At 32.0% G+C, this 23,048-nt stretch overlaps 10 protein-coding genes across 10 annotated transcripts; 5 read left to right on the top strand and 5 right to left on the bottom strand. All coding sequences in view use genetic code 12, as the record gives it.

Moving 5' to 3' along the window:
* Positions 1-796: 796 nt before the first annotated feature.
* Positions 797-4,525, bottom strand: RJT21DRAFT_116497 (uncharacterized protein; the record flags this gene model as incomplete). Its single annotated transcript, XM_064880434.1, has 1 exon — positions 797-4,525. The coding sequence occupies one exon, from the start codon at positions 4,523-4,525 to the stop codon at positions 797-799; it is 3,729 nt and encodes a 1,242-aa protein (XP_064736118.1).
* A 548-nt stretch (positions 4,526-5,073) lies between these two features.
* RJT21DRAFT_142267 (uncharacterized protein) lies at positions 5,074-7,244 on the bottom strand. Its single transcript, XM_064883418.1, has one exon. It carries the CDS (start codon positions 6,815-6,817, stop codon positions 5,204-5,206), a length of 1,614 nt encoding a protein of 537 aa, XP_064736117.1. The 5' UTR covers positions 6,818-7,244; the 3' UTR covers positions 5,074-5,203.
* An 863-nt stretch (positions 7,245-8,107) lies between these two features.
* CAS1 (ATP-dependent DNA helicase) lies at positions 8,108-10,546 on the bottom strand (the record flags this gene model as incomplete). Its single annotated transcript, XM_064879921.1, has 2 exons — positions 9,232-10,546; positions 8,108-9,171 (listed from the first exon to the last, which is right to left on the bottom strand). The coding sequence occupies exons 1-2, from the start codon at positions 10,502-10,504 to the stop codon at positions 8,108-8,110; spliced, it is 2,337 nt and encodes a 778-aa protein (XP_064736116.1). The 5' UTR covers positions 10,505-10,546.
* A 67-nt stretch (positions 10,547-10,613) lies between these two features.
* Positions 10,614-11,171, top strand: RJT21DRAFT_58307 (uncharacterized protein). Its single transcript, XM_064885124.1, has one exon. It carries the CDS (start codon positions 10,723-10,725, stop codon positions 11,164-11,166), a length of 444 nt encoding a protein of 147 aa, XP_064736115.1. The 5' UTR covers positions 10,614-10,722; the 3' UTR covers positions 11,167-11,171.
* Positions 10,840-12,108, bottom strand: RJT21DRAFT_58312 (bifunctional thymidylate/uridylate kinase). The gene has a single exon (XM_064885125.1). The coding sequence runs from the start codon at positions 11,869-11,871 to the stop codon at positions 11,176-11,178; it is 696 nt and encodes a 231-aa protein (XP_064736114.1). The 5' UTR covers positions 11,872-12,108; the 3' UTR covers positions 10,840-11,175.
* Positions 12,109-12,882: 774 nt separating this feature from the next.
* RJT21DRAFT_116493 (uncharacterized protein) lies at positions 12,883-13,308 on the top strand (the record flags this gene model as incomplete). Its single annotated transcript, XM_064880433.1, has 1 exon — positions 12,883-13,308. The coding sequence occupies one exon, from the start codon at positions 12,883-12,885 to the stop codon at positions 13,306-13,308; it is 426 nt and encodes a 141-aa protein (XP_064736113.1).
* Positions 13,309-14,050: 742 nt separating this feature from the next.
* RJT21DRAFT_58294 (uncharacterized protein) lies at positions 14,051-15,465 on the top strand. The gene has a single exon (XM_064885122.1). It carries the CDS (start codon positions 14,119-14,121, stop codon positions 15,097-15,099), a length of 981 nt encoding a protein of 326 aa, XP_064736112.1. The 5' UTR covers positions 14,051-14,118; the 3' UTR covers positions 15,100-15,465.
* Positions 15,466-16,778: 1,313 nt separating this feature from the next.
* On the top strand, positions 16,779-19,918 carry RJT21DRAFT_123394 (uncharacterized protein). Its single transcript, XM_064882708.1, has one exon. The coding sequence runs from the start codon at positions 16,840-16,842 to the stop codon at positions 19,693-19,695; it is 2,856 nt and encodes a 951-aa protein (XP_064736111.1). The 5' UTR covers positions 16,779-16,839; the 3' UTR covers positions 19,696-19,918.
* A 78-nt stretch (positions 19,919-19,996) lies between these two features.
* On the top strand, positions 19,997-20,845 carry RJT21DRAFT_142261 (uncharacterized protein). The gene has a single exon (XM_064883417.1). It carries the CDS (start codon positions 20,131-20,133, stop codon positions 20,773-20,775), a length of 645 nt encoding a protein of 214 aa, XP_064736110.1. The 5' UTR covers positions 19,997-20,130; the 3' UTR covers positions 20,776-20,845.
* AVT4 (Avt4p) lies at positions 20,846-23,043 on the bottom strand. The gene has a single exon (XM_064882707.1). It carries the CDS (start codon positions 22,811-22,813, stop codon positions 20,861-20,863), a length of 1,953 nt encoding a protein of 650 aa, XP_064736109.1. The 5' UTR covers positions 22,814-23,043; the 3' UTR covers positions 20,846-20,860.
* Positions 23,044-23,048: the final 5 nt, after the last annotated feature.

The following is a 23,048-nucleotide window of genomic DNA, read 5'->3' as shown; positions in this document are numbered from 1 at the left end:
CGTGTGATCTCTCGGCGCATACATAGACGAACGCCTAATTTTGACCAGATTCTCCATAACACGTATTCCTTTTACAAAACTGTGGAGTCGACCCCTACGATACGATCCAAACCTGATTCGTTAATCTTCTTCATGTCTTACTTACCAGCAATTGTATGAGCTGTTTTATTTGTAACCAGCTAATTTCTATAGTCCGTAGCACGGTTTCAAGCTCATCAGATGCTGCTGCAAAAAAATGTGTGGCGATAAATAATATTGGAGCTTAAGTACCACCGTACGCCAAGTCCAAGAATCAAAGGCACTACTTGCGGTTTTGTAAAATTTCAGTAGATGATAATTGAAATAATAATCTTAAATCAATTTTAGTTCATAAACATGACTTTACTACCGCCATTTTACAAATAATAATGTGGGTGAACTCATCGCATCTCTCTAATCTCCACTGTTTTTCTGTATAATTAGACCTTAATGTATAGGATGGATTAATAGAACATAACTCCACCATCGTTTACTCTTACCCTTTCGGAGATGTTTAATTACAATTGAAACGAAAATATTAAATTACGATTATATTGATATACAGATATGTATTAATTGCGACTGTTTATTATCTTTTTTTATTCCCGCCACATGAATAAACATGTTATAACAAGTACAATATTATTTACAAATGTTAAATAGAATTAAATGAAATGATTAAAGCAAGCAGTAATAAAAATATGATTTTCTTTAGGATGATATATTTTATTGTTATTTTTTTTTTAAAAATTGTCAATGACATGATATCTACACCTCATTATTTGAGAGCAGCATCAATTTCTTTCTTTGCAGCATTCAAATTTTCCTCAGTACCAATTAAATAGATGAAGTTGGAATTCTTATCTTGAGCTCTTGGAACAGTAATAAAAGTATTAGTTTTATTTCTAATTTGACTAATCTTAGAACCTTGAGGTCCAACAACTTTAGAGAAAGTTGATGGATTTTTAGAATAATACCAACCGGTGGCATTGGCGGCTTTAGCATTTTCTAAACGTTGTTCAATTAATTTTGCTGCCTTTGCTGTATCTTCTGTTGAACCCTTCAATCTCCATGGAATTAAACTTTCTTCCTTTTCTCCATTAGATTCTTCTTCTGAATTAACTATAGTAAATAAAGTTGTAATATTATCATCAGTTGGAATAGCTGATTCTGGTGGAGTAGGAATCAGAGAATTAGATAATTTAGCGGCTTGTCTTGTAAAAAGTCCATGTTGAACATCAACATTATAATCAGTCTTTAATTTTTTAAAGATAGCTCCTCTTTCACTAACTAATGAATGATATTTAGATGGAATATCAATACTTTCATTCCAATCATCTTTAGTTAATTCAGTAATCTTTGCCTTTACCTTTTCAATATTTTCTGGTAAACCACTTAATTTAATAATAGATGATTCATCATTTGGTCTTGGAATATCAATTGAAACACCAAATTCATCTTGTAATGAATGACGAATATGTCCATTAGATCCAACAATTAATCTATGTTTTTCCTTAAGTAATTCAAATTCTTCAGAAACTTCAGATTCCTTTTGAGCTACAATTCTCTTAACTTCAGCCACAATCTTATCAACAATAGATTTATCACCTTGAGAGGTAACTTCATCAGATCCAGTTCCTTCATTTGGAATATTTAATAATCTGAAATATCTATTTCTTGGTAAATCATCACCACCAGCCTTGGCAATAATTTGTTTCATGACTGAACCACCTTGACCAATTAAATCACGATGATATTTAGGATCAACATTAATAGTTACAGAAATAAAATTTTCAATTTCTTCAATGATTTCTTGAATCTTCTTATTGGCTTGTTTAAGAGCAGTTCTTGAACCAGTTAATTCAACTTCAGCAAATCCAGTTTTTTCTTCACTTTCATTATCTCTCTTGAATTGATATTCAATACCTGTATCAGCAGCAATATCATTAATAGTTTCTCCAGCTTTACCAATAACTCTAGCAATGGCTTTAATTGGAATCTTAATGGTTTGTTGGAAACCATTTTCTTTTTCATAATTATATAAATCTAATAATTCTTCTTCAGCCTTGGCAACATTCTTAGAGGCACCTCTAATAGTAACTTCATCTTTATGTTTTGGAGAATCAGAACTATTATTATCAGTTGGAGTAGAAGTACCAGCACTTGGGAATCTAATCTTAACATTATATTTATCTTGTAATCTATTAATGTAAACCCCACTTTGACCAATTAATTTTCTATGATATTGATTTTCAATCTTTAATCTTGAAGTAGTTTCATCAGCCCATCTTTTAGCTAATTGAATAATCTTGGCTTTAGATTCTTCAACATTTCTTTTAATACCGACAATCGAAAGATTAGTCTTAGCATTCTTATCTTTATTATTATCTTCTGGTTTACCATCATCACTGACATCAATTTTAACACCATGTTCATCTCTTAAGGCATTCAAATTGGCACCTGCCTTACCAATTAATCTTGATAAAACATGAGTTGGAACTTCAATAACTGAAGAATAAGCATTACCATGTTCTTTAACATCAGCAAGAACAGATTCAATATCCTTTTTAACTTTACCAACTTCAGATTTAACACCATGAATAAGAATTTCATTATCTGATTTACCAGTTCCATTAGAATGTAATTTAACTACTACTGAATTTGGTTCAACAGAATTTAAAATAGATTTTAATGTAGTACCCTTTGGACCAGAAATATCAGCTTGATCCTTTGATGGAACTGAAAGTACAACAGATTCTAAAGTTGAAGATAATTCTCTTAATTTATTTAAGGCTTCATCAACTTTACTTAAACCAATAGAAGTATCAGTAGTTTCAACAAAATCAAAATCATCAGTTTCAGCTTTTTCTTCACCAAATAAAGTAATAGTCTTACCTAAAATAACATAATCAACATTATTGATTTTAGCAATTTCATTAATGGTTTCAGGAACTTTGGCAAGTAAGAATTCATCAATATCTTCAATAACTTTAGTTTGATCAGGAGTAATTTTATTAACCACTTGAACAATGGATTTTCTAGCCTTTAAAGTCTTTTCTGGTTCACCATTTTTACTAACAATTTCAATTGGAATTGAAGAAACTTCATCATCAGATAAAGTTTTAATTTCCGGAACTTTAACTACAAGATCATTTTCATTAGAAATAGTTTTAAAAGTACCATTTTTATCTAAGAAAGCAGCCACTGCCTTAACATGTTTTAAATTACCCTTATGAGCTTTTGACATATCAAGAATTTCAACTTTAAATTGAGAACTAGTTTGTCTAGCCTTTTCCTTAGCTTGAGTAATTTTCTTCTTTTCACCAATAAATTTAACATTAGTTTCAGGTTCAATTGGTAATTTAATTAATACATTATCTTCTTCTAAAATCTTATCAATTGGTAAAAATTGATGTTTAATTACAGGAATTGCAACTTCTTCAACAATAATCTTTTCTGATAATGATTCTAAACTAGTTTTAATTTCTTGTTTAGCTTGAATGGTTAATTCTCTTTCACCATATACTAAAATATTATTGCCTGAAGATTTATATTCTGGAATTGAAATATCTAAAGTATTATATTTTTCAACAATGGATTTTAATTGTCCAATAGCAAATGGTTTAACAATATCACTAACTTTAATCTTAGCTGTTAAATTCTTAGTTTCTTCTTTAACAATAGCTAAAATTTGAGATTTAGCCCGTTTACAACCTTCAGCATCTCCTTCAATAGTAATCTTAATAGTTTTTGAAAAAAGATCATCTTCATCTTCTTCTTCATCTTCTTCATCTTCAACTTCATCTTCGACTTCAACTTCATCAAGATTACCAATATCAATTCTAACTTCATTAGCTTGAATAATTGGTTTTAAAGTTTTACCTTGAGGTCCAATGATTCTTGATCTAAGTTTGGCAGGAACTGTGAAAGTAGATTTAACTGGTTTGGTTAATTGTTTAATAACCAATCTCTTAGCTTGAGATACATCTTCTGGTTTACCAGTAATTAAATAAGTTCTCTTTTTAGTATGTTGAGAAGTTGTACATTCAATAGTAGTATTGGTTTCAGTCTTAATGGAAGTTAAGATCTTAAAGAAATCTTTATTATCGATTTTAATTTGATCTTCAGCATCAAGCGAGAAAGCTTCTTGAATATTTGAAAGCTTTGGCTTACCACTAGCTCCATTAGTAGATCCAGAAGTATTAGTTGATTTTGATTTAAGAGCAGGAGATGCAGCTTTAACAGGAGTTACTGGAGCTTTCATAGAAGGACCCCAAGATCCTACAACTGGAGTAGCAGTTCCACTTGATTTCTTTCCACCACCTAAAGCAGGGAAAGCACTTTCATCAGCTAATGAAGGAGTTGGAGTAGAAGCCTTAGTAGAAGTAGTACTTTCATTACCAACTACTTCATTATCTGAGAAGTAAGAATCCTCATTGGTATTGGAGGAAACTGGAAGATTTTCATTATTGTGACGAGCAGCAATAATTTCAGCAGGAGTTGGCATGATAAATTAAAGTAATGAATCAATTAAGCACACGAGACAATAACTAAGTTGATAGTATAGTAATAGTATAACAAAATGGCAATGTCTAATTCACAATGAAAACAATAAATAATTGATTGTAGATTAAACAGCAGTATAGATAAAAGTTGTATAGACTGGAAGTTTATAAAAATTATCTAGTTAGGGTGGTGGGTGAATTAGGTAATGAGTAATGAGTAATTGGGAATTGGGAATTGGTTTGGTGGTATAATGGTAAAATGGTATATGATATGGGTATTAGAGGTCTATATTATGAATGTGAAAAAAATTAATAAATGAACAACTGGCCAAGTATTAATAGAGGAGTTACACGAGTACTCTAGTTGCACAAACAATACCCTTAATTAAGTGGATGTAAGTAATTAGCTTTTAGTAAAGGTTAATGCCGTGTTGAAAAGGTTGGAAATTCCTGAAAAATGTCTCGATCGACACCTGCGAAAAACAGGACAGCAGAGAACTTCCCAATGAGGAAACGATGGAGGAAAATCTCCTGTACATAGACATACTATGGATCAAAAAAATTATTATTATTATTTTCTATTCTACAACGTCATATATCTGCCATGTATCTCCTATACAGTATATGTACAATGAATATATCTACAATGTATATATGTAACTATGTAGTCTCTACTCTAGTCATGTAGCCGCTAATCCCACTAAACCCGTAGCATGAATAAGGAATGTTCGACAATCACTGGCCTGTTTGGTTGGACGCGTGCTTGTGCTTGTATTAGTATTAGTATTAGTATTAGTATGCGAATGCAGTTTAGTCACGCTTTTATCGTACGAATGCACAAGATCTGCTAGTGAATTATAAGATATAAAAACATCAGTATCAATGGGCTGATAATGGTTGGCTCCTAGAACCTTAAAGTTACTGAGAGTTACTTTACGTCCCTCCCATCTATCATATGAATTAAGATCAGGTATACAATTGATAATGTAGTTCTTTTCCATGTTACTGTAGAGACCATCGTAGCAAGTGAATTCGTAATTATTTATAAGAATATGTGTTTTCTTGGCTAGATTATTGCTCAAGGAACATACAGATAATGATAACTGTGACAATTTAGTATCTTCTTCTGATACAGGTAATGAATGAACAGAAGTATTGTTAGAACTCACCGAATGTCGCCTGTCAAATAATGAATCAATCCCACTAGATCTCGATGATGAAGATGTAGAACAGCGACACAAGTTATGTGAACTTGCAACTATCATATCATCAGCCATATGAGGGTTATATAAATTTAATTCCACTCCATTTCGTAATACTTCACGTTCAATCAGATCTTGGTGATGAGGACAAGTGTTCTCAATGTTACCAGCCATAAATTCATTATAAAGACTTAAATATCTTGGGGGTATCGTTCTGAATCCGTAAGAAGATCTTGTTTCTAATGGAGTACTCAAATCTTTGCCAACAGTAAGCAGTCTAAACCATTTCAACATACCATCAAATGACCACATTTGTAATAGTAATTGCTTATACTCTATTCTCAATCTCAATGTATTCTTGTATTTAATTAAGTTTTGATATTTCTTAAAATTAAAATGTTCAAGAAAAACTGCATCATCTTTATGAATCATCAACTGTTCAAATGATGGAGCTTTCCCTATACCAAGATTCAGTAATGTGTATGAATGTATGAGTTTGCCTTGATATTTTGATTTAAATTGTTTATAAGTTTCTTCCAGACTTGAATCTGTGGGTTCAAATAGAAATTGGTTATCACTTATGGTCGAATAGAAACTTTCTAAATCGGAACTGCTGGAATGTTTAAAGCTTTTCCGAATAGACTTTAATTTAGTCAATGTAGATCCACCACGCGAATATTCCTTCAAAGGATTTATACCCTCATCATCATCATAGCCATCAAACATTTCTGCACTATCATGGCCAAGTCCTGAAAATTCCTTAAATGATTGATACAGATTCCATAAATGGTCTAGCTTATTTCTTTCATTAAATAGATATATTATAGTATCATTAAGACGATTGTTTACATTCAAACTGTAAATGTTTAACTGGGTGGAATTTAATTCGAGAAATACTGGCTTCCATTTCCGACTGCTCTCGTTGCTGCTATAAGGAGTTATAAATTCTGTCTTGAATAGACTTAATCCATAGAACTCTATGGTTGGTTTGTATCCCGGCAATAATTCTTTTGGTTTTGTATACTGAGGTGGGGAATCTAGTTCTTCCTTTTGTATATACGACGGTGGGGATTCACTCGTTATCTTCATCATTATGTTCTGTATTAAAATACGTAACAAATATAATTTTTCTATAACAACTGTTAGTATTTATATATAATGATTCCACAAATTGGCCAACAATCTTGACTAGAAAAGCAGAATCTAAAACCCTGTTTTGGTCGGGCCAAGATCTGAAGTTGCACAAATTACCCCACATAGTTTATAATTTTTAGAACTTTTTTGCGCGCTCCTGTAGCGAAGTCTCCGAGTTGACATGTGCGGATATAGATATATCGCCTAACTTGCGAGAAGAAAAAAGTGACCCATTACCAAAAAGGATCATTATTTCTTGGTTGCACATCTTTGTTGTCTGGTCATTATATCTAAAAGAAGTATAGTAAAAGTTATTTTACCTTTCGGTTGTCTGATGCCAAGCCATTATTGTTTTGGTTGTGGATTTATAACTTTAAACACGATACGTACTTAGTGGAGTGCCAACTCTTTAGTAATGTGTAATGAGTAATGACTAGTGAGTAATTGATAGTGATAATGCCAGCAATAGTTGTAGTTGTAGTTGTAGTTGTAGTTGTAAATCTAGTAATAATATTAATAGTAAATCCAACAGAAGAAAACTATACCTTTATATAATTGTAGTGAATAAATGGCAGCAATATTCGGGCCGACTTCAAAAATTTCACTCACTATATCTGTACTTTTACTGTTAAAGCTGCAATTCCAAGTGTGAAGATATTCACTTACGAGTAGCTCTACAGTGATTTTACAGTCGTTATACAGTTTATAAGACTTTTGTTGTACACTGGTTTTATACAATAAAACCTTGTTTAGTATACCCACCCTTCAATCGATATAGAGATAGAGAAATCGCCATTACACCATATGTAAGATGTAACATTTGCAACACAGCAGTCACACTACTATGAGATGGACCGGCAAGACATATCATGCAGAATATCATTGGAATGCATGATGACCATTGACATTCTTCTTACTGGCTCTTTGCTGATTCAGTTCTCGTACACAAAATCCTGTTTTGTGATCCTCCGTATCAACTCCGTTTCAAATGTGCTGCAAACTTGACTGAACTAATAAAATGTTCATTACGAGCTATACCATTGGGTAAATCACAAACTTATACATTCTTCATATATAGTTTTACTATTGTTTTACTGTTATTAAAACTTACAGGGTCAGATGATTGATTGTCGATCCGATACAACATATGGTAGTCATTGATCAGGCAATTGCGCACCGAACAATGGAAAGCGCAAAAATTAGCTACAGATGGACTCATTAAGTTACGGTTGCTTACATTGTAACGATTTACACCTCCCTAGAATCTAAAAACTGTTTAATATTATCAATCAAGTCTTGCTTCTTGGTTGCTGATTTAATTTTATCACGATATTTTTGTTGAAAGCTCTTCAATTGAGGGACCGTAAATTTACCAAATTCGTCATTTTTCCAGGCTTGTAAAATTCCATCTTCATCAACCGGTGGAGCTACTGCGCTTTGACCTTGAGCTGTTTTCCGTTTTTTAGTGGAAGACGTTGTATCTTCATCATTTTGAATTTTTCTCTTTGCTTCATCTTCATGACTAAGTTCACTAAGTAATGCATTGATCTTTTCCACCAACTGTACTCGATTAGGATCATTCATTAAGTAGCCACGTAATTCACTTAACTTCAAAACGCTCACATCATTCTTAATTAATTTTTTATCTTCATCACTTAAACTGATTTGTAATAATTCACTTTTAATTATTTTATAAAAGTAGTTGAGACTAGGGCTTGGATAATCTGATGGAGAGTAAGTGTCGTAAAAGAATTGACTAAATAACTTCTTTAAATTGAACACCAATTCATCGGAAGTTACTCCATTAGATGTTTCATCTGTTTCAAATTGATTACCCTTAAAGTGATACATAATATCTGGCAAACTTCTTACATCTTCAATCCATGGTAAACGAATTAATAAAAATCCTTGAGGGAAATCCTGCTCATTCTGTTGATTACGGGTAGAATATTCAATACGTGTTGGATAAAAGGCATATAATGTAGGTTTAGCACCTTTTCTAATGCATCCAAATAATACTGCAAATTTCTTAAGCTTAGTACATGATTGATACAATGCTGAAAATGTCGTGAATGAATTCTTATATCCACCTTTTGAAGAAGAGCTTCGAAGTCCATCATTGAGATCAGCAGTAACGAATATTGGAGGTTTGGAATTATAGGTGATATCCAACTTATCAATATTTCTAAATCCAACGAGCTTGAGATAAGGCGATGCAGTTATTTTGACTTGTTTGGTGACATTATTTTCATTGCTTCCATTTTCATCTTCATCTTCATCTGCATCATGAATTCCAAAACCAAATTCATCCACTACATTATTGTCATTCTCTTGATCCTCATTTTTAACTGTAGTGGTTTCTCCAAGTTGACCAATGTTATGATCAAATGTATAATTGGTCATTAATTCTTCGACATTCTTCTTAAGGAATACAACATCACCTCCTGAGATTTCATGACCCTTAAAAATGTTATTCTGAGCCTTTTTCTCAGAAGCTGATTTCTTCTTATAGTTCGCAATCTCTTCCTGTGAAGCATGATTGGATAGTTTTTCAATGTCAATGATCTCTCCATTGGCTGTGTTAACTAGGGAAGATTCAGTGAAAACCTTCTTTAGACTCTCACCTTTATTATGTAACCTTAATTGGGCCCTATACTGTTCTTTATTGTAGAGAGTATAACCCTTAACAGAACAACCAAAATTCCCACCAACTTCTGGACCATCACTAAGGATTAAATTACAAGCAAATTGGATCCTACGAACCTCCTTTATTCGAAATATACTTTCTCTAATTTGATTATTGAGAACAATAGTCTTAAATACAGAAGAATCCTTGTTATAACCTTTAAATGAACCACCAAATCTATCATCATCATCATCGTCATCATTTTCATTTTCATTTACATTATTAAATGGTTGATCCTCTTGTTTAACCCTAGTTTGGCTCAAATAATTAGTATTAATGAATATATCTTTATATAAGGAAGTATCAAATGGTTGAGTTGAATTGGTAGGATTTAAAAATATAGGATTTATATAATGATTATAATTATAATAATCATTAATAGTTCGCCATAAACTCTCTTTGGTCTGGGTTTTAGTATAAGGTTGAGGATTATTAGTTATCCAAAGTAATTTATACCTATTAAATTCCTTTTTTGCTCTTATTTCATCTAATAATCTATTAAATATTATGGGTAAATTTTCAGTATCATGATTGTTTAAATAATCAAAATAATGAGAAATGGATCTAACTGATTGAATATCATCATTTACTAAATCATTTAATAATTTCATATTTTGTAAATTAAGAGAATTCAATTTGAATAATTTAACAAATCCATTAGTGGAATTTTTCATAGGTCTAAGGACAGAATTCTTAACTTCACTAGTATCACAATTATAGAAATAGATTCCAACTCCACTACTTCTCATTGTCATAACTAATTCAGACATAAGATCATTAATTGCTTCTAATATAGTAAATAATTGACTCTTATTATCAAGTTCAGGTAATGGCTTTAATAAGTCGGATGACACCTCAATTAGGAAGATAAACCCGTCTTTGATTTCATACTGTTTATATCCATTATTGTCATCTTCATTATCCAGTTCCGCTCCATACTGACTATTATTATAACTCATAGTTGCCTATATAAATGTTGAGTTAAGTATATAATGAAGCTACAAGTATTACCCCAGACTATAAAGGGACGTGTAGCGAGAAACAAAAATTTCGGCCTGGTACAGTACAGTAATTGTTGCTCGGCCAAATGTACCGAGCGGTCCCTCTATGCTGTCTGGGTTATCTACATACTTAACTACTTAACTACTACATACTTAACACATACATAACCATACAAATGACTATACACTTCCTATTGATTCTAAATAGACAGGGCAAAGCCCGACTTGTGAAATGGTTTAATAATGATTATCTGAATCAAGAGAGACAACGATATTTACTGGAGATTCACCGATTGATAAGTTCTCGAGATGATTCCAAATATCAATCCAATTTTGTTGAATATGAACAACAACATAAATTAGTATATAGGCGATATGCTGGACTATATTTTGTATTTGGAATTGATTTAAATGATAATGAATTAAATTATTTAGAGAGTCTACATTTCTTTGTGGAAATCTTGGATGAATACTTTAATAATGTTTGTGAATTAGATCTCGTATTCAATTTCTATAAACTTTATAATATATTAGATGAAATTTATTTGGGAGGACAGATCCAGGAAATACTGAAATCAAGAATACTTGAACGTTTGGCTTATTTAGATAAGTTAGCATAGTTAGCTTAATTAATTTATAGATACTTTCTTTATAGGATTTTCAGTCAATGCATTAACACCTTTCTTTTCAACTATATCCCATATTAATTTAGTAACTTGTTCTATGTTCTTATTATTGACATCAACTATTTCAATAGAATCATCCGTATCAGTAGGAAGAATTCTTAAGAAACTCTTCTTTACAATGGTTTGAAATTCTTGTAATTCATACCTTTCTTCTCCCCATCCTTTTCTATTACTTAATTCAGCTAAATCCAAAGTTAAGAATAAGGTCAAATCTGGTTTTGGTAATCCTAAATCGGGTCCTATTAACCAATTAACATCACCAATTTGTTCATCCACTGTTGAAGTAACTGTTGAATCATTTGCATTCCGTTTGGAGAATTCATATTTAGCTAATGAATATGCAATCCCACTATATATATATCGATCTAAGATTATGAAATATCCTTCATTTAATAATTGTATAATCTCATTATTCAATTCCCATCTATTGGCCAGAAATAGTAAATGTGCAGACTGATCACTTAATTGAACCAGTTTATCAGTAAGGTATTCATTTATGATGGATCCAATCTTAGTAGTTCTATCCGGGAATTTGAGTAATTTGCTTTTAGAAAATTTAGCTGTCAATATGGATGATTGAGTAGATTTTCCTGATCTATCTAAGCCTTCAATAAGGATCAATTGGCCACGAGGTGACATGGTTGGAGTCCGATTAAGATGTTGAATGTTCACTATCGGACTAGTGAAAATATATTAGTGCACGCGTCTTCGTATATCTAGGCTCTATTCCCGAAAGGGAAGAGGCATACGAGTTGGAGGGTCATTTTGCAATTTACACTAATTAGTAGTTAATCAACTAGATAACAACATACTATCGAATAAATACTTTTTGTATACTTAGTATACTTAGTATACTTAGTCAAGTGCCACATAGAGTAATAGAGAAATAGGAATATGGACATAAGGTGAATAAACGGCTCAAGGATGATCACACAAGAGATTAAACAACAAGAAAGAAATTAAAGATATACACAATGAAATACAGATGTATAAGGGATCATGACCGAAAGAGTCATTGAATAAACTCATCAACCGGAGATACACCCTCATATAAGTCAATCTATTATACCATTCTACTATAAAAGGAAAAGAACATTATAATCTTTCATCACAATTAATGAAAAGACAAATGATACAATTCCGAGAGCCAACGACTATCAAGTTGACGATATGGGGAATTTAAATTGTCAACGACGTCATTGGGATGGATAACTGTAAAGAAGAAGAAGAACAAGAAGTACAAGAAAGTGATATCTACGAAAATTTTTCTTAACTCAAAATCTGTAATCGCACTGGCCAGAATTGGTGTGCTACACGACATCGTATATAAATGTGTTGCAAAAATTGTTAATATTTAGGCGCTAAACAACTCATTATACCATAGAGTATTGGACTATATACTTCGGACTAAAGTTAGTTTAATATTGAAGTAGATTGAATTGAATCACTAACAAGAAGGAGTTAGTTTCTTACCCTGAATAATATCCAATTTGTTCCAAAAGATTCCTACCCGATCAACTATTAAAGTATACAACTGATACTCCAAATCACTATTGAATAAATTCATTTAAAATGCCCTGAATCCCTAGGAACCTTTCTGAGGGTTATAGAATACTACCTATTATCAATCCAAACCTTGAATATTTAGATATGAATAGAGATCAATCACGGCAAAACAATACCAACAATATCATTGCCTTAGTCATAGAATGTGCTAAGTTTTTATTACCTCTTATAGTGACTTCAGTCACTGAATACTTTGATAATAGACGTATGTCTAAATTGGGTTTAACAATCAAGAAGTTCAAAAAGTCTTTTAAAATATATCAGAAAAGAATGAATAAAGAAGTACATAGATTGGATAATAGAGTTGAAGCATCAAATTCAAAAGTCAAGTTAATGGGTAACAAAAAGCCTATAAAACTTTACGGCGAATGGAAAAATGTAAAAAAATCAAATTCAAAATCAAATTCAGAAGTCAAGTTAATGGGTAACAAAAAGCCTATAAAATATTACGACGAATGGAAAAATGTAAAATTTGCCAGAAAAAGGCCTAGAATCTTTGCATATCCTTAAATTGGATCTTCATCACAAAGCTTTAGAGATCAATACAGGTGATATGGTTTCAACAGTTTGAAAAGATTTTGATACTTCACTTATGGTTGTTGCTGGTTATGTTAATGGAGATGATGATTTCTTGACTGGCTTTGGTGAACCAGGTGTAGACTTTTTCAGACTTGCTGGTTTAGTTACCTTAGGAGTTAAAGCCTTTGGAGTAGATGTTTTTGGAGAGGAAACTTTAGGGGCCTTTGGAGTTGATGCCTTTGGAGTTGATGCACAACATCCAACATCCATTCCTCATTAATTTGAAATATTTACCTATTATTCCTGATGTTCATTCTCGCTCCCTCTCTAGTCTTCGTGGTAAATTTATTGGTCCGTATGAAGTTACCAAGGTTCTTTCCCCAGGTAAATATGAAATTGCTTTACCCCCAACCCCCCGCGTCGGGCTCCAAGTATAAGTACTATAAGTATAAAAGTAGAGGAATTGTGTAACTATATAGTAATTTAGGATCTAATAATGTTCTAGACAACTTAGTGATAAGCTCAGTAATGTCGTAATTTAGAGCAAAAGATAAAAGATATGGAACATAGGCAAATAGGTCGTGTGCATGACACTTTGCATATTATTCTGCTTATTTTTGAAAATGCAAATTATTCTTGTAATTGCAAATTATTCTCTTGTAGTTGCAAATTATTCTGCTAATCTGCTATTGCGTAATATTTATATATATACATATAAATACAATTAAATTCACTCTGATTTGTCTTGTCCATTTAACCCTATACAAAAGACCTATTCTGAAAGTGAATATCTATCAAAGGATGGCCAAACTGCTAACAAAATTTGATGTGGGTCGCCAACCTGTTATCATTCTAGTCAGAACAATGATGGAAGATGAGTTTATAAATTATTATCCTCGATATCCGTTGGCTGGCCAAATATTTATTCATAATATCCAAAAATATGATTCCTCTATACCATATGAAAATACTCTGAGTTTTTATTTTGATAACTTTCACAAATTTAAGTCCACTCCACAAGATATTACATTACAATTTATCCTTGGAAAGGATGATGATGGAAGTAGTATTAGACCCTTATTAAAGAAGTTGCTTTATTATAGAAAATATAAACCAAAACTTTCACTTCATATTTATCGTAACTTTAAAGAAGGTATCCGATCCAATTTCTTCATGCCTTATAGGCTAATGTCTAAATTCAAATGGTTTGGTTTTCGATTCGATACTGATTATATCTCTAAAGGATTCAAAATGAAATATCATGACTTGATGAGAAGTTTCCCTATCATTAGGTTAGAGAAGTTAGATAAAAATCTTCAAGAATTACATTTAGGTCAGAAGTTGAGAGTAAGAGGATATAATAGTTTAAGAAAACTTTCCAGTATAACTTTTGAATGTTGTGATTTGGAGTCCCAAATTTCGTGGTATCTCTCTACAATTTTTGTGATTGAAGACTCATGGTGCATCAATACAGCGACTCGAAAGTACCCCAAAACCAGAATGTTGAAACTTCGAAGGGCAGCATGTTGCTGTTTCGAAGCTGAGTCAGAAGAGGAAGAAATTAGACCTTACAATAAATATAGACGCCACTACATCATACAGGCTCTTGATAAAATCAGACAATTTTTTCACAACCAAACTGAGATAAAGCTCAGTGCTCTTTCACTTGATTGCAAAGGAAGATTAAACTATGATAAATGTGACGTCTATTACGATGATGCCGAAAGTGCAATCGAAAAAATGAAGAAGTGGTATTCCGACGACACTTGGATCAGTTTCTAGATGGTGTTTGTAAGATTTAGATATTCAATTTCCTATCTATTTTTGTAGTTGATTATATTAATGTGGTATTAATGATAACATTTTTCTCCTGTAATTCCTTAGCTATGCACAAAAATATTAGAACTTTTAGTTAATAATGTTGAAAACCAGAATTGTTTAATATATAGAAGAGTGTATCTAATTAATAATTCTGACTACACGGGTAGATAGGATTATAAATTTAAGAAAATCAATACAGCCAACAGTACACACACCTAAAGATAACTAGAGTCATTGTCCGTAAACGTTATACAGTCTTTAGATACGTTGCAGTTGTGACTAGTGACATTATCTTAGCAAAAAAATTGAAAGTATAAACAAAAAATAATATTCCTGTACTACAGTAATGATATGATTATAACAATAGTGATGATTATAATCGTGTCCCGATTTAGGATCGAAAATTACTAAAATGGGTAAAATCGAATTTTAGCACCAACAATAGTTTAATTATTTTTATTTTTCACTTTGGCTGCTGCGGTTGCTGCGTAAAATTAAGGAACAGTCGGTAACTCCCACCGGATCTACTGGTACCACGAAAACTATTAGAACTATTAGAACTATTAGAATACTATTAGAAATATAGGTTCATGGATCTGAGAGGATCGACGCGGAGTTAATGGATGTATGTCCGACGTAACCAACCACTTTACAATAACGAATCCTCTATCTTTCTTGTACTAGAGTAGTGTGTTACGTGTAACGAGGCGGAGAGGCTCTTGGATCAGAAATTTTTTTTTTGTACTTGTTTCGGGAGGAGTCGCTGAAGGTACGTTGTTCCAAGAATGTTTTACATCTGCATAGAGTAGACAGAATAGCGAGATGAGGTGGAAAACAGCAGTTGCGCATACGTGTGGAATAAGAATCGATTAAAGTGTCAAAATGAATTTCATATTACTGCAAATAATAAAGGGGGTAATTCCCACATTTCAACAATACAATGATATTCACGTAAACATTCTTTATTGTAGTGAATCTCAGTAATTAGAGAAATCGCAGTAATCTCATTAATATTACTCGCAGCCTCTTTTCTCACTATACTAAAAAACAGTACACCTGTAATATGTTAATATTTGTTAATATTTCTTTCTATCTAAGTATCCTATACACTTAAGCTACACTACAACTATATATAGAAGTAAAACAAATAAAAACTAATAACCCAAACAATTTATTAACCCTAACCAATCTATACTGAAACAAATAGCAAACGTAGCGTACACCGTACTATACACCGTACACCGTACCACAACTCCGGCGTGCATCTTCCAAAACCGCCTACTAAAAAAAGATTTCTGAGCAGGACACACCCGACAAGGCTCAGTAGAGTTCGGTTCAGGTCAGTAAAAGGTCGGTTGAGTGTGTGTTTGACTATTCCACCTAATGTATAGTTATGCTAGATTCGTTGTGATTATCGTTTAGTTAATTATTTACTTACATATATATTAAGTTACTATCATTGAATCGAAATTTTTTAGAACCACAATTTACTTCGAGAATAGCTTTGCTTCTACTACTCGCACACATTCGCTTCCTTAACCATTCTCTATTATTGATCTGGTTGATTTTTGATCTACCAGTCAACGGACCCTTCACCACAGCATAAAATTTTGATTTTCATTTCATATCGTATTATTTGCATTCAAATTCAAATTCAAATTCAAATTCAAATTCAAATTTAAATTCAATTTAACTTTCATAATGTCTAATGTTCAAATCCTTACTTTAGGTTCAAATCCTAACCTTGTATATTATGGTTGGAGATTATATGAAACTATGTCATCAGTAGAAATTACTATGGTTAATCCTTCTATTATGACACCTATTTTATGGTCTTCAAATAATTTTAATAATAATTTATCATTTCAACCTCATTATACTTATCAAAAGATTAATCAAGTACCTCAATCATCTTATAAATTTGATATTGTAATTTTAAGTTCTAATAGTTTACAAGATTTTCAAACTATTACTAATGATTTATTATCTTATATTAATGAAGATACAATTATTTTAATTGAAAGTACTGGTTATGTAAATTTAGAACCATTCATTAAATTAAGTTTACCTCAACATTTACAATCACGAATTATAATAATGTCAATTATGAATGAATCAGATATTAAACAATTATCTTCATCAAAATTTAATCATACTGTTAGAAATAATGATACAAGAATTTATTTTGGTAATTCTTCATCTCAACAATCAAATCCAACTAATTCAGTTAATTATCAAAGATTATATAAATTATTACTTACAGTTCAACAAGATTCAAATAATGCAATAAGTTTATTAAAATCTCTTGTACCAAAAGAATTTATGACTTATCAATGGAAATTAGCTTTACCTCGGATAGTATTTAATCCATTAACAATCTTATTTGAATCACCTTATCCTGCTAGTTTAAATCAACAAATTTTATGTCAACCTTTAATAAAAGGAATTATTAATGAATTATTTAAAATAATTAAAAAAATGGATTGTAAATTAGTTAAAGGATTTGAAAATGAAACTAATTTATTAAATAATTGGTCAAAATATTATCCTCAACCCAATAAAGGTGAAGATGATTCATATATTAATACTAATAATGTATTTTATAATTTTTATCATCAATTGAATGAATTTTTAGAAATAGATTTATTATTATTACAGCCAATTTTATTAGGTGATGATCATGGTATTAAAACTCCTTATTTAGAAAACCTTTATTCAGTTATGTGTCAATATGTTAAAATTAATTCCAAAGCTTCTATTTTATTTACTAGAAATAATGGTGGTTCAATAACAAATAATGCTAATGGTAATGGTCATAGTAATAGTAATGGTCATAAAGATTTTAATAGTAAAGAATTTGAAGCAAAACAAAAGAAATTACATGAAATCGAAACCAGATCTCTTGACTTGAATAATTCTATTAATAAGTCAGAAGTGTATCATCAAGAGTTAACTTCTAAGATTAAATCTCATGAATCCACTTTGGATACATTACAAGAAAAGATCAATAACTATCAAGCATCCTTAGATCAATTGCATAGAGATTATGAATCAAAGTCTAAGATTTTACTGGATAACTATAACAAATTCCAAGCAGACTTTGAGCAAAAGAAACTCACTAACGAACAACAGTTGGACCAACAAAGACGAGACGCTGAAGAAGATATCAAGAAGCGAATTGCTTCTGCAGAACATCAACAGCAACAACAGCAGCAGCAACAGCAACAGCAGCAACAGCAAAAGCAGCAACAGCAACAGCAGCAACAACCACAACCACCACAACCACAACCATCACAACCACAACAACAGCAACAACAGCAACAACAGCAGCAACCTGCAACTAAGAATGTAAGAGATTCAGTTCAACCAACTGACAATTTGGCTGATTTGACTCATATTGCCTTATACGGAGCTGCCATTAACGGTGAAATTACTTCTGCCCCACCTCAGGCAACTGAACAGGCCGCTTCAAATGGATCTGTACCAAACCATCTACATGAAAAGGAGCTTGAATTACAGAGACGTGAACAAGCATTGTTGGCACGTGAAATGCAAGCTTCAGCATCCAGTACTGAATCCTATCAACCACAACAACAATATGTTGATGCTTCTGCTTATCTTCCAGGTCCTGGCCCACAATTTCAAAAGCCATATTACGGAGGACCTCAGCAACCACAACAATACTATAACAACAATAGCGGATACTTCAACCAAGTTTATACTCAACCATCACCTTTGGATCAACAACCACCTCATGGATTACCTAGTCAAGGATTACCACCCAATGCTTTACCTCCTAACTTAAGAGGTAGTAGTTCAATGGTATCAAATGTCAATCGTTATCAACAACCTTTACCACCAAATGGGTACCCTGTTCGTAGAGTTGGATCCATTCCTAATGCAGTAAATGCTTATGGAGATTATCCACCTCAAGGTTATGGACAACAACAACAACAACCTAACTTTGCCAATGCTGCTCCAATTGATTCATTTGTAGAAAACCGATTCAAAGCCAATCCTAAAAAGCTGAATCGTAGATCAGCATTCCCAGGAGCTCTTGAAGGTATTGATATGGGAGGTCGTGGAGGTATGCCAGTTCCAGGTAATCATCAAAAACATAGATCTGTTGGACCTATGAATGGATTAACTATTCCACCATCTCAAGCACAACAAAGGAAATCGGTAAGTAATCCATTAAATGGACAATTCAATAATCTTAATTTGAATGGTCAACAACAGCCACCTCCACCACCATCCCAACAACCATCCCAACAATCAATTCAACAATCAAGTCAAAATGGTGGTAGTAATTATAATGGATCTGGCAATAATTATCTCCAACCTCCAAACTTGGCTTCCAATGCTTCTAGTCAATCATCTACCAATACAAATGATACACCTCAAACATCTAGTAGTAATGATAGTGATGCTAATGGAGGTGCTATAGATACTTCAATTGGTAAACCATTAGGATCTATTTCAGATTCTAATCGTTCCACTGGATTGGATCACAAACAAAGCAAGAAGAGATCGGGATTATTTGGAAGAAAGAAGTAAGAAAAGTATGATGTGTTTCTAAGTTTGGTTTTGGTTTCTTAAAACATGTTGCAAAAGATAATTACATGGGTAATTTGTTTATTTGTTTATTTGTTTATTTGTTTGTGTTTGTTTGTATATTTGTTCTTATATTCCATAATGTTTTCTATTGACGTTTGCTTTCTTATGTACATTATATACTATTATTATTATTATTATTATATTATTATTATTATATTATTATTATTATTGTTAGTTTAGTATGGCTGTAGGGTTTAGTTGATATATGGGTCAAAGCATCCAAACATCACATACCCGTACCGCCACGCATCCATACACACCAACAACATCCATGCCTCCAAAACCCATTACACCAAATTTGGTTCGTTCATACTTAACTACCATACATTAACCACCATACATTAACCACCATACATTAACCACCACCAAATTACTATGGCAGGAAAGCGGACATTCTACACCGACGATGAGTTGGTGATAACTAAGCCCGGCACCAATGTGGAGATCAGTGCGGAGTTAAGGGAAAAGGAACTGGCTCATGGCAACATAAGTTTCATAGAAGGAATGGGGATTAGAACTACACCATACTTTGAAAAGTATGCTAATCAATTTCGATTATATTTGCATGATAAGACGTCTGTTGCCGAAGCAGAATTGAATACACAAATTAGTGCAGTTAATAATGAAATTCAATCTATAACTAATGAAATTCAATCATTTATTAAAGAACCTTTATTACCTAATAGTATTTATATATTAACTCTTACATTAGCTGGATCAATTTTAGTTAATAGAAGAGTATTCCCCTTAAGATTAGTAACTCCTATACTATTTGGTACTGCATCCTTATCCTACTATATGCCAAATACTTTTAAAACAATTACTACCAGATATGAAACTTATGAGAAAGAAACATTTCCTGAGTTTAATACTCAAAAGAATCAATTAATCTTTGATAATTACTATAAATTCAAACAAGAGTTTGAAAATCAATTGGATCTGGCTAATGCTACATTAACTGATTCGGTTCATAGTGCTAGAGTATATATCAAAGATTTGATATCCGATGACGATAACTAGACTGTACTAAAAACTTTTGTGTATATGTAATTCTTTATATAAACAAACAAACAATAATAAATATATAATATTCAATCTATAATGCTCAACTAGCCAAGATTTGATACGTGGTGTAGCTCATGGCTACAGCTCCAATGAGTACCAATACATAATCCAAACCTCCTAATAAATATCTCTTATTCCTTTCCCAATCACTTAACCCATCATGAATTGTACAACAACTCTTTAAATGTAACATTGGAGGATACATATATACCAAAGGTATACAAGCAAAACATCCTACAAATGATACAAATTTATCTAAATTCTGACCTCCTATAATGGCAATGTATGCTACAAATAATACAAATAAGAATCTAAAGAGATTCTTTAACCATTTAACTTGAAGGGAATTCTTACCGGTCTTTCTGAAAAATAATTTAGATTCTAATAATCTAATAGCAGGGAATAATTGTAAAGGAGTAGATAATAAAATAGCAAATGAGTATAATAATTGAATCATTATAACAAATGGAGACTTTTGAGGTAAATTTAAGATAATTACTGTTTGAATTTGATCACCAAAAGTTATATAACCCAAACTACCAATGATAATAAATATGAATGAAATAGTTATAAGAACTTGACATAATACTTTAGGGAAATTATTAGGATATATCATTGATTCTTGAATAGGGATAATTAATCCAATACCTTCAAATGCAAATATAGCAACTCCTATAAATAAGGAGAAATCATTTTGATTGAAAAAGTATTCAATATTAGGACCCAAAGTACCTTTATTTTCAATGATAAGTTCATGAAAAATATAATATAAGATAGTTACTAATCCAAGTAATATGAATAAATTAGCTAATACTGCCAGTAAAGATAATTTAGTTATATCTCTAATTAATGATAATGGAACAAGAATAATAACTTGAAATATAATAAACCAAACAATTTCAAAATCTGATAAGGCATAACCTGTAATATTACTAATGAAAGCTCTTAAATTCTCAGCTGTAAATACAAGATATGCTGCTACAAATCCAATTTGGGATATTACAATGGATGATAAGATTAACCTTTGCATCCAATTACCATAAAGTTTCGATCCAAGTTCTCCAAATCCTGATACTTTGGATGCATTTTTACTATAAATCAATATTAAATAGCACCATAAAGATAAGACTCCAAAGAAAATTAAAGTTAGTATTGAAAATAATAATCCTCCATTGGAAAAGGCCTTAGGTAAGAATAATACTCCTGTACCAACAAATGCTTTAAGAAGTAAAAAGTATGCTTTACTATCGGTTGCAGTCCCCTTAGGATTAATATCTTGACGAGTTGAACCTATTTCACCTAATAATGGAGTTCTTTCACCAGTATACTCTGGGATCTTATAGTGACATGCAATATCCTCTTCATCTTCTAATTCTTCACCAGCAAAATGTCCATAAATACTAAGAAATTCAACAAAATTTCTCGTAAGATAATTAGGATGGATGGTTCTAATTTCTTCCTTATTGAATTTTTGATTAAGAAAATCTCTTCTAAATCCTCCTGGCACATTTAGAGAACTGGCCCCACTACCTCTTCTTTCAGTTATCCAATCTACTGAATCAAAACTACGAGATCTTCTAGGTTTCCTAGGATTTTCATGACTTAATTTATATAAATCTCTCGTAATATCAGCCCCTTCAGTCTTTAAGGAAGCATCTTGAGGAATATGTTTGGCTACTTGTTGGAGAAGTTTAGGATCATCTATTCCTACTGAGAAATCAGTAGTTTCTAATCTTTGATTAGGGATATTAATAGCTCCTGATTCAGTTGATTCATGAGAACTCAGACTATCGATTGCTTCTTCTAATTCATTCACACTAAGTCGAGATTCTGGTCTTAAAAATGGACCATTGGCTACAAATGAATTATTAGCGGAATTCCCCCGGAGTGGTGATCCAGAAACTATAGGAGATGACGATAATGGAGATCTAGTAAGTAAAGCTATTGATCTTCGTCTTGAGTTAGTAGTACTTATGTTTTGAGGCAGACTCATCGTATAGTAGTCAGAATTTCTTGTAAAAAAAGACAGTGATGGTTTCTGAGTCACTTACGGGAGTATAGAGCCGTTATCTGATAAGTATAAATATATAAATAATCCGAGTTATAGAGGATTATGGATTGGACCTGCCGTGCATTATTGTTTATCGGAGCGAGGGAGCGGAATTATTCCCAGATGCGACAGAGCGGAACTTCCCAATGGGGTAGTGGGTGCACCGCCATAAGCCACT

Source organism: Scheffersomyces amazonensis (assembly GCF_036850825.1).
Source record: "Scheffersomyces amazonensis strain UFMG-HMD-26.3 chromosome Unknown RJT21scaffold_8, whole genome shotgun sequence".
In the NCBI taxonomy this organism is placed as follows: domain Eukaryota; kingdom Fungi; phylum Ascomycota; class Pichiomycetes; order Serinales; family Debaryomycetaceae; genus Scheffersomyces; species Scheffersomyces amazonensis.
This window is presented reverse-complemented; position numbering and strand designations above follow the sequence as displayed.